The sequence below is a fragment of the Schistocerca serialis genome, chromosome 2, assembly GCF_023864345.2.
Source record: "Schistocerca serialis cubense isolate TAMUIC-IGC-003099 chromosome 2, iqSchSeri2.2, whole genome shotgun sequence".
Classification (NCBI taxonomy): Eukaryota; Metazoa; Arthropoda; class Insecta; order Orthoptera; family Acrididae; genus Schistocerca; species Schistocerca serialis.
The window spans coordinates 921,053,967-921,069,860 of NC_064639.1; the positions used below are offsets into that span (position 1 = coordinate 921,053,967).

General features: G+C 40.9%; 1 protein-coding gene across 1 annotated transcript in view; it reads right to left on the reverse strand.

Moving 5' to 3' along the window:
* LOC126458294 (adhesion G-protein coupled receptor G4-like) overlaps positions 1–15,894 on the reverse strand; it is a 195,281-nt gene that overhangs the window by 36,852 nt on the left and 142,535 nt on the right. The window contains exon 9 of the mRNA XM_050095234.1: positions 596–717. Within this exon, the coding sequence (XP_049951191.1) occupies positions 596–717 (122 nt within the window). The remainder of the gene's footprint in view (positions 1–595; positions 718–15,894) is intronic.

A 15,894-nucleotide genomic window follows, 5' to 3' on the forward strand; every position in this document is an offset into this window, starting at 1 on the left:
CTCATGCTCATGGTTCTCCTGGTATAGGTGTTACCCAGCTGTTATCCCAACTAAGATCAACTAAGTGTTTTTAATCCTGTTGCTGGTGTAGGTCAGGTGATTGCATCATTAAGCTAGTATTTCATGAAGAAAAATAGTATGTTTGTACTGGGTAGGCTGGGCAATAATTGTCATTGTTAATTCATAAATAACCACCCTATCTCCATTCAGTTCTATGTTTACATTCACATTTATACTCAGTGAATAACTGTGAAATGTGTGATATTGTACCATATACTAAGGTCTCTTTCTGTTTCTTCCATTGTTGGGCAGAGGGAAAGTATGACACCTAGTACGCCTATGTGCAAGTTTTTTATCATTATTTTTCCTTATTATAAAGAATCCTCTGGTTCTGAAACGAGTGTATGTGTGTAGTAAGTGTGTGTGGCTGCTGCCACTCGCCAGGTAGAAATTTACGTCTCTCTTTCTATTTCTATCCAACTATAAACACACGCTTCATATTCTAGAAATCCTGTCAAGCAGGAACTATATACAAAGGTTTTTTTATCATTTAGAAGCACTATTACTGAATGTTATGAAGCATTTTTTCAATTACCTCACTGCGTATCTCATGAATGTCTTGTTTTTTCAGTAAAGCGAGACCTCGAATTTGATGTCTGCATCCTGCCGTTTGTAGATTGAAGACAAGTGTTGCAAATGTTGGAGTGACAGCCAGTACTGTAGGATAGACATACATTTGGATGAAACAGTTATCTAAATATCTCTAAGTGTTTTCACACTTTAGTTTCAACAGTTTAATGTTGCATCATCAAATCATTCAACAGATTAGCTAGAACTTCTTTTCACTTATCTATTTTGTATTCCATGTTCAATATAGAAAATCTTAATTATAGGCTAAACAGAAAGTTCCATTTTACAAAGTGTCTTAAATTAATGTTTAAACTCTTTGAATATGAATAATTGTAAAATATATAGTACAAAGGAAAAAATTCACACATGTCCTAATGTTGCCCTGAAATTTTTTTAAAATGAATGCTACCGACGCAAATATACCATATGAAATCTGGTAAAACCAAGTAATGAAGTGTATCCATGATTTCCAAGGGAACAAATTCCCAATTTGTGATACTTACTGTGAGGTATTTTTGAGGAAGATCAAAATTTAATGTCCTATTGATTTGTTTATGATCTATTTTAAAAAGGAGTTTTCTCTTCAGTAATTTTTTCTATTATTGTGATGCTATGGGTAAAGTCTTAAGTAAGGAGGGCAGAATGCATATTCATGCTTGCATGCAAATGCAATGCTGTTCTTATTTTTTTTTTTCAGAATAAAAAATCAAATTTTATTAATGTTAAAAGATTATATCCACTATGCTACAATACTTTTCCTGTAAATAATTGAGTTCTCTCTACTTTTTTTCAGATAAAATTATTCACAAGTAATTAAAAAAGTATTCAATAAACTGCAGCAGATAGTCAAATACAGAAAAATTTTAATTACTCTGAGATATCTTGCATTTTACACCATATAGTGTATTAATGATATTGCCATATGGAATCTCAAATCATGTATCAGTTATGAGAGTACATCATCAACAAGAAGTAAAACTCTACACTGAAAGCACCTTTTGTTAAGCAAATACAAAGGTACAGACAGAGCTAAACTGCATGCCTCAGCAGATGGAGCACTTACTTATACAAAAATAGAATGTTTTAGCAAATTACATAATCCACAAATCAGCAAGTCACAGAATTTTCCATTAATTATATCAAACGATAAATAATTGGAGGAGGCTGGAATTGAACTGGTGGCCCATGTTTACAGACCATGACAATAACTGCTATATCACAAATGATAACACAAAGTGTGACATTGCTCCCCCTCCTTACAAAAGAGAGACCCTCTGGTTTGAAGTTAGAAAAGGACTATAGTGTCTTGTACCTGGATCTAGTCATGGTCATACACCCATGGTCTTTGGGACTTTAAAGAGTAGTTACTTCCATTGAGGCATCACAATCATCTTCATATCTTAATTTCCTTTATGTTGGAAGCTCCTGTCATTGATCTGTGCCATCCAAATATGATAGTGTTTCATGCAAATGGTATGGGTGAAGTGTCTGCCCTTTTTGTCTCCTCAATTTAGGATATTCACCTTCAACTTTGCCAGTGGAATCTGACAAATGATGAATGATTTAGTATCAACCAAAATATTGCTTTAATAATAGTGTAACTTTCAACACACATATAAATATCCACAACAGGTCACGTTGGTTGTATCTAACAGTCTAGTTTGTGGCATTATAACATTTATGGTCCTTATCCTGGCTACCTAACATCCATATGCATGTCAGAATTGTCAAAATGAAATAGAAACAAAGTATCCATTGTTGTTTCCTTCTCTCCACCATGCACCAGAAGTAATGGTGTGCGACCCATAATGTCTTGCTTTGTAGTACTGTACAGAGGTTGGACAAAAATGTGGAAACACCATCAGAAATGCTTGCTTGAACATACATACAGATATTAACCAAGTCTACAGGTTGCTTATTGTATTTGACCATGAACGGCCTCTCTGCAATGTTCTCAATATGTTTATAAGTGTCAGTTGTGGTTAGAACTGTGTTCTATGTTGTTTTGAGTGCATTACATCAGAGCTAAGTGAATTCAAATGTGGCTAATTTGTTGGCACTTGTATGGTGGCTGCTCCCATAACCAAGGTAGCCAAAATGTTTGTTATTTCAAGAGCCACCGTATCAAAGATTTGTACTGCATACAGGGAAAGCGGAAAAACATCATCTGCTAAGTCACAATGCAGACTTAAGTGTGTGTTGTGTGATCATGACAGATGATCGATGAAGAGTATTGTGGTGAAAAATAAGAGGATGAAAGCTGCAAAAGTCACTGCAGAAATGAATGTCAAACTTGTGAACCCTGTAAACATCACAACAACATGGAATGTGCTCCATAAATTGGGAATAGCAGGACGAACTGAAATTCCAAAATGACACACCAGTGCTGCACATGCCATAATAGGAAAATGTGGTGCCAAATCCATGAAATGTGGACTATGGAGCAGTGGAAGAAAGTCATTTGGTCTGATAAATCCTGTTTCACATCCTTTCCAGATTTATGGGATGTTAAACCCATTCCCAATTTGTGGTCGAGTTTACATCCCAAGAGTGAAACATAGTGGGGGTTCAGTGTTGATTTTGACAGCCAAATCACAGTATTCCATGGTACTGCCAAAGATTATTTGACCATTTTGGCTAATAAGGTCTATCACATGGTAGAATGTTTGTTCCCATTGGCAATGCTGTGTTCCAAGACAACAAGGTTCCTGTTCACCTAGCTTGCATCATTAAGGACTGGATTTGTGAACACAAGCATGAATTGTTGCATTTTACTGGCCACCAGAGTCGCCTTACCACAATATTACTGAGTCTTTGTGGTCTACTTCAGAGAGAATGATGTATGACTGCTATTCACTTCCATCATTGTTACCTGAACTTGTCACTTTTTTTGCACAAAGAATGGTATAAGATTCCCTTGAAAACCATAAGTACCTGTATTTATCCATTCTGAGATGACTGGAAGCTGTTTTGAATTCCAGTGGGTTTCCTACACCATCAGGAACATGATAATGTGTTGTGTCTGTGGTGTTCCCATATTTTTGTCTGCCCTCTGTATGTGAATGTCACAACAGGCAGCATTATATCCCAGTCTTTCTGTTCAACATCTGCAAGCCACCAGATGATGCATGGTGGAGGGCAGCTTGCCAGTCATTCCGTTTGCTGTTCCGCTCACAAACAGAGCAAGGGAAAAATGACTATCTGTATATTTCCATACAAGCCATGATTTCTCTTATGTTGCCTTTACGATCCTTACACAGGATTTATGTTGGTGGCAGTAGGATGGTTGTATAGTCTGTCACAAATACCAGTTATCTAAACTTTCGCAGCAGTATTTTGCAAAAAGAACATCTTCTTCCCTCCCATTGGAGTTCACACAGCAATACTCACATGTTGATCAAACCTACCAGCAACAGACTTTGGCACAGCTCTTAACCGCTTCACTGTCTCCCTTTAATCTGACCTAGTGTGGATCCCAAACACTCAAATAGTACTCAAGGAAAGACTACACAAGTGTGTTGTATGCAGTTTTCTTTATGCATGAGCTACAATTTTGTGGAATTCTTCCAATAAATCACTTCGCAACATTATGCTTAGATATTTAATTGATGTAACTGTGTCGAGCAGCACACCGCTTGTATTGTATTCAAACATTACAGGATTGGTTTTCCTACTCATCTGCATTAATTTATGTTTATCCACATTTTTCCATCTATGTACATTAAGAGCACTTCTGCCAGTGTTTTATTAAAATGTGCACTGAGGCTGTGGTAATGTTGATTCATGATTAAATATGAACAATATTAGCAACAAACATTTTATTAATTTTCCAAAAGGATACATGCATCCCTCAACAGATGATACATGTTACAGACTAAACCAAGAAGACAATTACAGTCAGTAAAATAAACTAAAGAACTTGTCAGTAAGTGAAACAAAGATATTCACACTTTTGTCTTGGCCTTAATGTTCGACTATTTGCATTACAAACCCACAGTCCCTCCCCCCGTTGCCCCTCACAGATTGGAGCTCCCAGGATAAATGGATATTTATGCCATATAATTCTCCCAGATCAAGTGAGCGTCCTGTGAGGACTGGTCCAGTGACACTGTAGCCTTGTCAGCAGTTGCACCCATCAACGTAAGCAGTGGCTGAGCAGACTTGCCTGCTGACAGTTAAGTAGGTCAGCCACTGCGTGTTGTGACGTAAGTGTCAAGTGACAATAGTGGGACCAAACTGAACCGCAAAATCTGCCTGGATCATTCAACAGAAACCTTGATAAGTTCAGCAATAACCAAATGTGTTCAACGGAAACCTTGGTAAATTTGGCAATATCCAATATTATCACCGTGTGGACACAGCAATCCAAAACCAGATACGGACCCATACAAGGCGTTTTCAAAAGGGCCTTGACAGATCCATACATTGCATAACATGAGAGCACATACTGAAATCTTTGTGAACAAAAATGGGGGAGGGGTGTTGTGGGGTGAAGGTGGGGGAATGCTGTGGATGGGAAACTGGAAATGCAGTTCTTGATTTACTGTATGAGGAAGGAAGGATCTCAAGGTAGATAGCCTGTTGTTGGTTGAAGAACTTCAAAGGTAGCCAGACACACTCACTGTACACAAACTCTGCAGTGGATGCACCAATATCAGGTATGAATGCTGCAAGTGAACTGAGCAACATGAGGGGTATGGACAAACAAGAATAACCATGACACATCAGGGTGGACTTTAAAGTTCAATGCCAACATTCCAAAATGTTGTTGCCAGATGAATGGTAGCTGGTTGTATGATGATGTACAAAATCACATAATCTGTCATTTCACAAAACAAGGTGGACTCAAATTGTTGGCCCTGGACTGTGGTCACATCCATCAGACAGCCAAACTGAGAGAGCCATGAGGTGAGAAAGTTATTTGCGACTGTCTCTGCCAAAATATCCATATGGGCACTGCCTCCAGGCAACGGGGCATTTTGGGGTGGGGGGGTAGGGGGGGGGGGGAGTTAAAGCTTTGCACATGGGAGAGAGGTCTGGCCAGCTCGGTATGGATATGAGAAAAGTGTTGTGCACAGGCTCCTTCCTAGAAGGAACCAAATGGTTTGTGGACATAGCATCTCATCTTATCAAATCGACAAGCCAAACAAGTCTTCATCCACAACCAGCAGTCACACCAAAGACTCAGCCACACCAATCTGTCCAGCTGCTTTTGTACAGTACCATTGGCTCCAGAACAAGTGAGTCCATGGATGATATTAATGACTTGTTTCCTAAAACACAGCAAAATGAAATAGTGTGGACAATTTCATGAAATATCCCAATACAATAAAACCGGCCACTGCTAAGTTCTACTGACATTATCTGGTATTTGGGTTCTTGATAAACTCCTGTAGCTGTGCAGAATGTCATCTAGATATACCTGGTAGAGCCACAGCTCCAATACTAGAGAGCAATCCACCTTCTTGTGACTAAGTGTTCACAGCCAATTTCTGTTCAAAAGAAGTATAAATTCTGGCAATGGAGGGGAGTATGCACTGATTGCTGTCTTCATTTGGTTAGTTGCACAGAGAGGTTCATTTTCTAGCAAGCAATCCAAAGCAGGAATTATACCAAAATAAAGTATTTATTGGCAATGGTAACCACTTTCGATCAAAATGTTACCATTTTCAGACCATATTACACTGAAACGTAAGTATAGAATTGATCAAGGTGGTAATCTGATAATAACAGTAAAATGTAATTACACCAACACCGTCTTAAGCACTTGCTGATGTCACAGCACATGCTGCATCATCTGACAGGCAGATGGATTCTGGGATTCCTGGGAGGTTGCTGGAACTCCACCCGGGGAGCACTGAAGTTGCACTGTAGCTAGCTATCTAGTTCTGCTAGTGGAAGCTGCTCCCCTTTAGCAGCATCCCCTGTAACCTTACTCACAGTGTCACCTCCGCATGTGGAATCATATAACAGTGTATTACATATCTTATCAGCAATAAGTGACTGCAGGTCTAAATTTGAGGTGCTACTTGGCCACAGAAGGCAACTGACTAACCCACATTTGTTTCGGCATTGCCTCAGGCTCTTCACATTAGGACACTAGTGACCAGATATCACACCAGAATACAGAAAGTAATTTGTTGCAAATAACTTCACTTTTCTAGACTTGTTGGACTCGGTGATCTGTTGGTTTACACACTCAACAAACCATATTGTCCTTAAGACATACATATTTGCATACCTGAGGCATGCTATGCATGATATCAGGCAATAACAACAAGATTTGAGAGTCTAATGCTAATTGTCAGAACAAACATAAATTTGTCATTAGCGACACCATAGGTGGCAAATGAAAGTTCTAGGAACCGGGGCCATATATCCAGTTGTTGCAGCATGTACAGTGGGGCAATGAATTTTCCTCACAGTGCAGAAGATACGCTGCAGCTTTTTGACAAATAGCCCATGAGCTACAATTCCTGGAGAGTGCACAGCACTTGTCTGAAATTTATTGCCAGTTACAGAATGGTAGTTACTTCCTCTGACGTACACAACAACTGTCCCGATGAGATGGTGACCACAGTAGCCAATGGAGTATCCTCACTTTTGGTGCATTTGTCACCTTTCATGACACTCAGTGGGATCACCACTTGTGGGAATGATGATCCACAATTAAATGCGAACAGTATTGGCAACACACACATTATTAATTTACCAAAAGAATACATGCGACACTCAACAGAGCATACAAATCACAGAACAAATCAAGAAGACAATGGTGGTCAACAGAACAAGCCAAAGAATTAATCAGTAAGGAAAAACAAAGTTTTGGTCTTGATCTTAATAATCCACTAATTGCATCACCACAAGATCATTTTTCTGCAGATGGTAGGCAGTTACCATCCTGTGTGCAATGCTGCACCATGAAATTACTCCTGATACCGGTCTTGAACTGGAATACCATTCAGAATCAGAGGTCACTACATGTGATGCTCCATGCTTCAAAATTATGCCTTCAACAAACCTGGCAATTTCTGAAGACTTTTCAATTGGTACAACCTTGGTAACAATGAAATGTATGAAATAGTAATGCTCACTATTACCCATTTATTCCCATTTTTAGGCTTAGAAAACCTCCCCGAGACTTGGTGAAATGATACAATTACAGGTGGAATTGGTACAGATTTCCAGGGTTGAGGCACATACTTCTGTCATAGCACTCTCTATAGTGACATACATAATGCTTGAGGGATCAACAACAACCAGACCACAGTCCGATTCACAAACGACTGTGGTTCGCACAGGTCGAGGCACAGACATAGACTGCAGCGTTCTGGTTCCAAGCAGTATATGTATACAATAGCTTTGTGACTGAAGAAAGCATGTATCCTGCAAATTATGTCTGTCACTTGCTTATGTAGAATTTTTTGCTTACCATCACCATCAGTAATGACAACTCACAAGTAATGGAATAAACTATCACTAAATAATTCACTATGACATTCACAACAGAGGACTCGGAACACTACTGAACACTCATTGGTTGTTGGAGGAAGTGTGACACAGGTGCACAGAAAAAGTCAAACTTGACTGCCATCATTTGAGACTCCAACTATAATGATACCTGCGTCTGATTCTATCAAGGGTCTTCACATATCCTAGATGAACTGACTTGGAAGCATCATGAAAATACTTCAGTAAAGCTGACTGTAAATGAGCAGGGATGATGAGACCATTTCTGTCCCATTGTTTCACAATTTCTTTTACACAGTGTCCGATCTATTAATATGAACACTCCTTTAACAGCTTTTTCCTTCTCTCAGGCTTCAGTAATGTTGCATCTCCTCTTAATTCAGCTTCAGTTATTATCAATGTAGTGATATCAAGGATGTCACCAACACTTTAATGCTCCCTGTGGATTCTGCAAAAGGTAGTCAACATCCTTGTGTTTGCATCTTTTTTTATATACAACTGTGCCTGCCCGGTTAGCTGTGCAGTCTAACGCATGGCTTTCCAGACTGGGAAGGAGTGCCTGGTCCCCGGCATGAATCCACCTGGCGGACTTGTGTCGAGGTCCAGTGAGCCGGCCAGTATGTAGATGGTTTTTAGGCAGTTTTCCACCTGCCTCAGCAAATGTGGGCTGGTTCCCCTTATTCTGCCTCATCTATACTATGTCAGCAATTGCTGTGCAAACAAGTTCTCCATGTATGCACACACCACCATTAATCTACCACGCAAACATAGGGGCTACACTCATCTGGTGTGAGGCGTTCCCTTGGGGGGTCCACCAGGTGCCGAACTGCACAATAAAGAGTGGTTTGATGTGGGGCGGTGGAGGGGCGAAGTGGACTGCAGTAGTCATTGTGGGGATGTGGACCACTGTGGCTGTGGCAGGGATGGAGCCTCTCCATTGTTTCTAGGCCTCTGGTTAACATACAATACAATACAATACAATATACAACTGTGATGTATTCTTGAAGCTCTAATGTCCATACTATTCTTCATCCTGATGGATTGTTCAGGCATCATAACCAGCATAAAGAGTGTCAGCCACAACAGTGATTGGTCTACCATACAAATAAGGTCGGAACTGTAAGGCAATCTTTCTTGATCACAATTGTTCTCAGACTTGGGAAGCACTCTAGATGTATGAGTAACCATTTTTCAGCACCTTCTGATTTTGGGACTAGCACTGCACTTATGCCATTACTGTAGCATCAGTATATAGCTCTGTCTCAGCATTTTGGTCAAAAAATCCTAGCATTTGTGAAGGTATCAGCACCTCCTTAATGATACAGAGAGATCATTCTTGCTACTCTCTGTAAAAAAAAAAGGGGGGGGGGGGAGCTGCATCTTCCTGCAGCCATTCTTGTAGTAGTAGCCACACCCTGTGAAAGAAATCCTGTATGAAGCATCTATAGTAGGAGCACTTTTTGAGGAAGTATTTCAAATCATGAATGTGCTATGGAGTTGTAAAATCTGCTGTGGCTCTTACTTCTTCTGGATTTGGGTAGACATGGTTTCCATCAAATAGATGCTTCAAAATATATATTCCTTGGGTGACAAAGAGACATTTACTTCGACTGAGGAAAAAGCCTGCACCATAGCTTGGATGGTTATATACTCAAGTAAACAACAATGTCATTCTGACAGCAAAGATATGTCAACCAGTTAAGATGTTGAAGCAGATTATCCATCATACATTCAAAAATGTTTGGAACATTACATGGATCAAACAGCAGAGCTTAGAACTCATAGAGTCTATCAAGTTTTAAGATAGCGGTCTTTTCCCAATCAGCCTCTTCAACCTCTGTTTACCAGTAGCCACTCTGCCCATCCGTTTTGGAGGAATACTTTGCACCATTCAGACAGCCCATGGCATCATCAGTTTGTGATAATTGTGATATATATTTTTTGGTGCTTTTGTTCTGCTGCCAGTAATGGATGCAGAAATGTCATGTGCCATTTTCCTTCTTCATGGTGGATACTCAGAATGGTTGTGTGGCCTGATTCTCCATTGCTGGCACTGAGTTGAGGTTCCTGAACTAGTTTGGCTGTGCCTGTGGACATATCCATAGGGATGAGTTGCAGTTGGTCATGGTAGCTGATCACTCAGAGCCCTCCTTCAATTGTCATTTTTATAATCATCACTGCCACATAGATTTCTACTGTAGGGCAGAGTACCTTTCTGAACTCGACTGGAGCTTCACAGTTTAACTGAACATCCAGGCTTGATCAGAATTCATCTCATTGATGGTGCTGGGATAGGTGTCACTGTTACACAATCACAGAGAAAAATCATTTTTGGGTGAATGTGTTCAAGAATCTTCATCAGTCTAGTGCACCAATTTACCATAATGTATGACTACTTGTAATGTCTGCAAGAAAACTCAGCAAAGGATAACATTATGCATGCATTCTGGTAAAATGACAAAGTCAGTGGAATGTGTTCTGTCATTGATAGTTACATTCACAGCAAATTTTTCTGTCAGCTGGATGTATTTTCCATTTCCAACCTTCAGCACAGCAGCATTTCAAACTCAGAAAATAATACAGTATTTCTCAGATGGTAATAATAAACACCAGATATCATGGAAAAAGATGCCCCAGAAGTGGCAAATGTCTAGACAGGTTGGCCACTGATATGAAGTTGATGTTATCTACTGAGACCTTGGCAGCTGTCATCCATGAAGTACTTTCATCTATGACAACCTCACCTACATAGGTGGTTACCTTGTTTAGTTTTCCTGATTTTGGTAGCTGTCACCTCTGTAAGACATTGCATAACAACTGTGGCACATGTGACAGCAGGTTTGAGTAGAATATAGTAATGGCATTCATCACACAGATCATCTGCTGTTGCCTTTCACATATACAATTGCCCTGCTGTTTGATGTCTCGCAGTGTAATAGTTGTCAAACACTTGTCTTCTTTCTTTACAATAGTGTAAACATGTCCATGGTGTCCACAATGGAAACATACTTGCATGTTCTTGCCTGTTCTGTTAGTTTTATCTGTATCATGTCAAATCTTGTATGTTATGTAATGGTTGTGATGTAACTCTGTGATTTCTGACTCCATCCCTCAATATTGGATCACCTCACAGAGATTGATGTCAATGATCAACCAACATCTACTCAAATTAGTGATGGTATTTCCTCTTGACTAGGTACAAAAATTGTACTGCTACATCTAGTCTTCTGATTTCAACACTAACATACACTATAAACACTCACATCTCTTCTCTATCTGCTGTACTAGTGATGGAGGTCCTCATGGTCCTCCAATATTACCATCAATGCAGCATTTGCAAATCTGTCAAATGTTTTTCAGCACACTTGTTTAGTGCCACAATACACTTTATGGTTCATTGCTTCAATATACTTCTCTGTTGTGGATACTCAGCAGCATATATGACTGTGGCCATCTCCCCCTGAAGCTTCCTGACATAATAACTGCTTCATTGGTTCATGTCGTCATATCAGATAATATTGTAATGTTGTGGGAGCTGCACAGTCTTTCAATGAGACAGCTGTTCGTCATCTGCAGATGCTTACTGATGTGTTGCTGTGGTGGCTCACCAAAATATATGTAGCAAACACAACTGGCAGTGCAGAGCAGAGCAGTGCAGTGCAGTGCAGTGCAGTTTGGCTCACGAGTGCATCACCTGTATGTCACACTGCAAGTATTTTATTTTGCGCAGATAAATTAGTTCTGCGCTGGCCACCAGGAGTGCTGTGTTGCGTTAGTTACTCCATGCCATTTATTCTTAGTATATAGTTTTTTTTTGTATGTTATCATTTTCTCCATGTTAGTTCTTAAGTACCTTTTTTATATTTAGTTCTTGAGTAGCAAGTCAACAAGTCACTTATTCATTTTTGTGTGAGTCTTGCCTTGACATACACTGCATCTAAAAGATGTCCTGTGTTAATTGTCAAACGAATGAATGAAGATCTTGTCACTCAGCATTGGAGATATTGTTGTGCATTATTTATTGCAAACTAGCAGGCTAACTGGTTGGACGGGCCAGTACCTAGCCCTATGACCAAACTGGTGACCCTGACGTGATTTATCGCCTGCCTGATGCCCAAAATAAACTGACACTGTAAGATGACAAAAAATCTGACCATGATCGACCTTGCTGTGTCCAGATTCACCATTAGACTACCACCCTTTTGGCATCACAATCCAGCACTATGGTTTGTGCAAGTCGAAGCTGGCTTCTTTTACTTTGGAATAACTGCCGACGCTACTAAGTTTGCACTGGTCGTGAGCCAGCTTGATCATCAGTACAGGGCTGAAGTGCAAGACGTGGTAACTGCGCCACCAGAGATTAATCCCTATGTCTTGCTCAAGGCAGAACTTATCCGCAAAGTATCAGCTTTGCAAGAAGAATGCCTCCACCAAATTCTGATGCAGGAGGACATCAGAGATTGTAAACCGTTGCAGTACTTATGGCACCTGGAAGGTAAGATCAATGCTGGTACTCTGCCTGACAGCCTCATGAGAACAAACTGGAGCACTCGGTTGCTGCCTGCCATCAAAGCAATAATAGCATCGCAGTTGGAAATGCCTTTGGACATGGTAACAGAGCTAACAGACAAGGTACAGGATGCTACCTCATCTGTGCCTATTAATGTAGCAACTGTGCAATGAGCGAGCACGTCAGCCACAGTTTTGTGTGCCGACTACGATGCTCTGATGGCAAAGGTCGATATGCTGACATGACAGATTAGCCAATTGATGTCTCAGTGTAACACCAACAGTGATTGTGGCTGACCAAGATACTGGAAGCGCTCACACAGCAGATCATCAACTGCCTCATCTGCGCCTGTGACTGAAACACAGCAGGGGATATGCTGGTATCACAGAAGATTTGGTTATCAAGCTTGTTGCTGTACCAAACCCTGCACATACCCAAATGCTAGCAGTGATCATGAGTAGACACTTCATCTGATTGCCAGTCTTCATCACAGCAACTATTTGCTAGTGACTGGCACACAGACAAGAAATGTTTGATTGACACTGGCTCTGATCTGTTTATTTTCCTGCGAACAATGTTACACCAGTGTAGGCTGCGTGCATCGTTCTGTCTAGCTGCTGCAAACAATTATTCCATTGTGATGTATGGTACACATCATTTTGAACTAGATTTTGGCCTACGCAGAATGTCTGTGCAGGATTTTCACTATCATGGATGTCGCCGAGCCAATAATAGGAGCAGACTTCCTGGCACATTACAGCCTTCTGCCTGACATTGTCAACACATGCCTTTTTGACCAAACCACTGGACTGATGGCTGAAGGATTCTGGCACCACACAACCATCCAATTAGCCAAGCTGATTGAAGCAGTAGACAGTGAGTACACCACCTTACTTTGGGATTTTCCAGTGCTGACAAAACCTCCAGGTATGCCTAAGGAAATGATGCACAGCACAGTGCACTATATTTGTTTTTGACCACTGAGGGGCCGCCATTATCCTGTAGACCTCAATGGCTAGCCCCAGATAGTTTAGCTATCACCAAGGCCAAGCTTGATAATATGATTCGAGAGGGTATAATGCGACCGCTCAGTAGCCCTTGGTCATCACTGTTTCATCTTGTGCCTAAGAAGTGCAGTCTGTGGTGCCCATGCGGGGACTAGAGAGCACTTAATGCCTGTACACTGCCCAATTGTTACCCAGTTCCATTGATCTGCGATTACAAGTACGCATTGAGCTGTGCCTGCCTGTATAGTGTGTTGGACTGTGCCAAGGCATACACACAGATACCTGTCACTGAAGAAGATAACCCGAAGATGGCCATAATTATGCTATTTGGCCTGTTTGAATGTAAATTCATGATGTTTGGCCTCAGAAATGCTGTGCAGACACAGCAGAGATTCATTGATTCAGTGTTGCAAAGTCTGCCATCTGTTTTGCTTACTTTGACAATATATTGGTATTTTCAGTCTTGCCGGAAGAACATCGCCAGCATCTCATACAAATTTTTAAACAGCTGGATGAATAAGGCATCATTCTCAACACAGCAAAATGTATTATTGGTCAATCACAAGTAGATTTCCTTGGCCACCAAATCTCTCTGTCTGGATCACTACCATTACCTGACAAAGTGGAAGCGATCCCACAGACGTCACAGCCATCCACAGTTAAGGAATGCGACGATTTTTGGGGATGTGGAATTTTTACCCCAGACATTTACCACACACAGCGGATATTCAGGAACCATTAACAGCTGTACTGGCAGGTCCAAAATGCAAATGGAATGCAACAATACAATGGACAGACTGCATGACAGCTGCATTTGAATGGGCTAAATAAGCAATAGTGGATGTATCATTGTTGGCACATTCTAAGCCAAATGCACCATTAGCATTGGCTGTAGATGCAAGCCAGACAGGTGCAGGTGCAGCATTGCAACAATACAACTGTGATGCATGGCAACCTCTAGCCTTCTTTTTGAAAAAGTTGTCACCATCTCAGTGTAAGTGGAGTGCCTATGACCGAGAACTCTTAGCAACATATGAGGCAATCAAATACTTCCGTCATCAGCTGGAGGCCCATGAGTTCACTATATTCACAGATCATAATCCGTTGTCATATGCCTTTCGACAGAACAATGTTAACTGTTCACCAAGGCAGCACAACCAATTACTGCATATTGTGCAGTTCAGCATGGACATCCAGCATATATCCAGGATTGAGAATGAAGTAGTGGATTGTCCCTCCCATGTCAGCAGTGTCTCCACCATAAACTACAAGGAACTCAGAGAGGCACAACTTACAGACCTGGAACTACAAGAGCTTTTGCAGGAAAACAAGTCTACATTGGATCTGCAGTTAGTCAACGTTCTTGGCACAGGCATCAAGTTGTTCTGTTTTTACCCGCAAGATTCAGGAGAAACACGTTTACATCTTTGCTTCACCTGTGCCATCCTGGAGCATGAACTACAATATGCCTAACACCAGATTGCTTTGTGTGGCCAAGGATGAAGAAAGACTGCCAAAAGTGGACCTGTTGTTGTATACAGTGTCAGTGCAATAAGGTTGGCTTACACGTACATGCACCTATCAGAAACTTTCCTGAAACCACTTCCAGTTTTACTCACATACTCATCAATGTTGTGAGACTGTTACCACTTTCAAACAGCCATCAATATTTGCTGACGATGATCAACCAACTCACTCGCTGGCCAAAAGTGGCTCCAGTGGACAATGTCTCAGCAGAAACATTGGCATATGCCTTCATATTAAACTGGGTGTCACGATTTGGCTGTCCTTTGCATATCACCACAGATCTTGGTAAACATTTTGAATCTGATTTGTTCACAAAGCTAACAGCATTCTGTGGGATGAGCCACCACAACCAGCTACCACCTGGCCAGTAGAGTATTGGCACCACACTTTGAAAGCAGCCCTGATGTGCCACAATGCTGGGTGGACAGAAGCTCTCCAAATGGTCCTGTCTGGCTTACAAAACTCACAGAAGCCAGATCTAGACTGTTCCTCTGCAGAACTAGTGTATGGAGAGTTGTTCGACTGCCTGGAGAATTTGTAGACATGACTCCACAGCCTGATATAGACCAGACTACCTTTGTCAGTCACCTTCATGATCATATCTGGAAAATTTGACCTCCACAACCATCTAGGCATGGAACTGTTGCCAGATTTGTACACAAAGACATCAGAACATGCACTCACATTATGTTATGAACTGATGGCGTCAAACCGGCCCTTCAGACACCTTACACTGGGCCACATCGAATC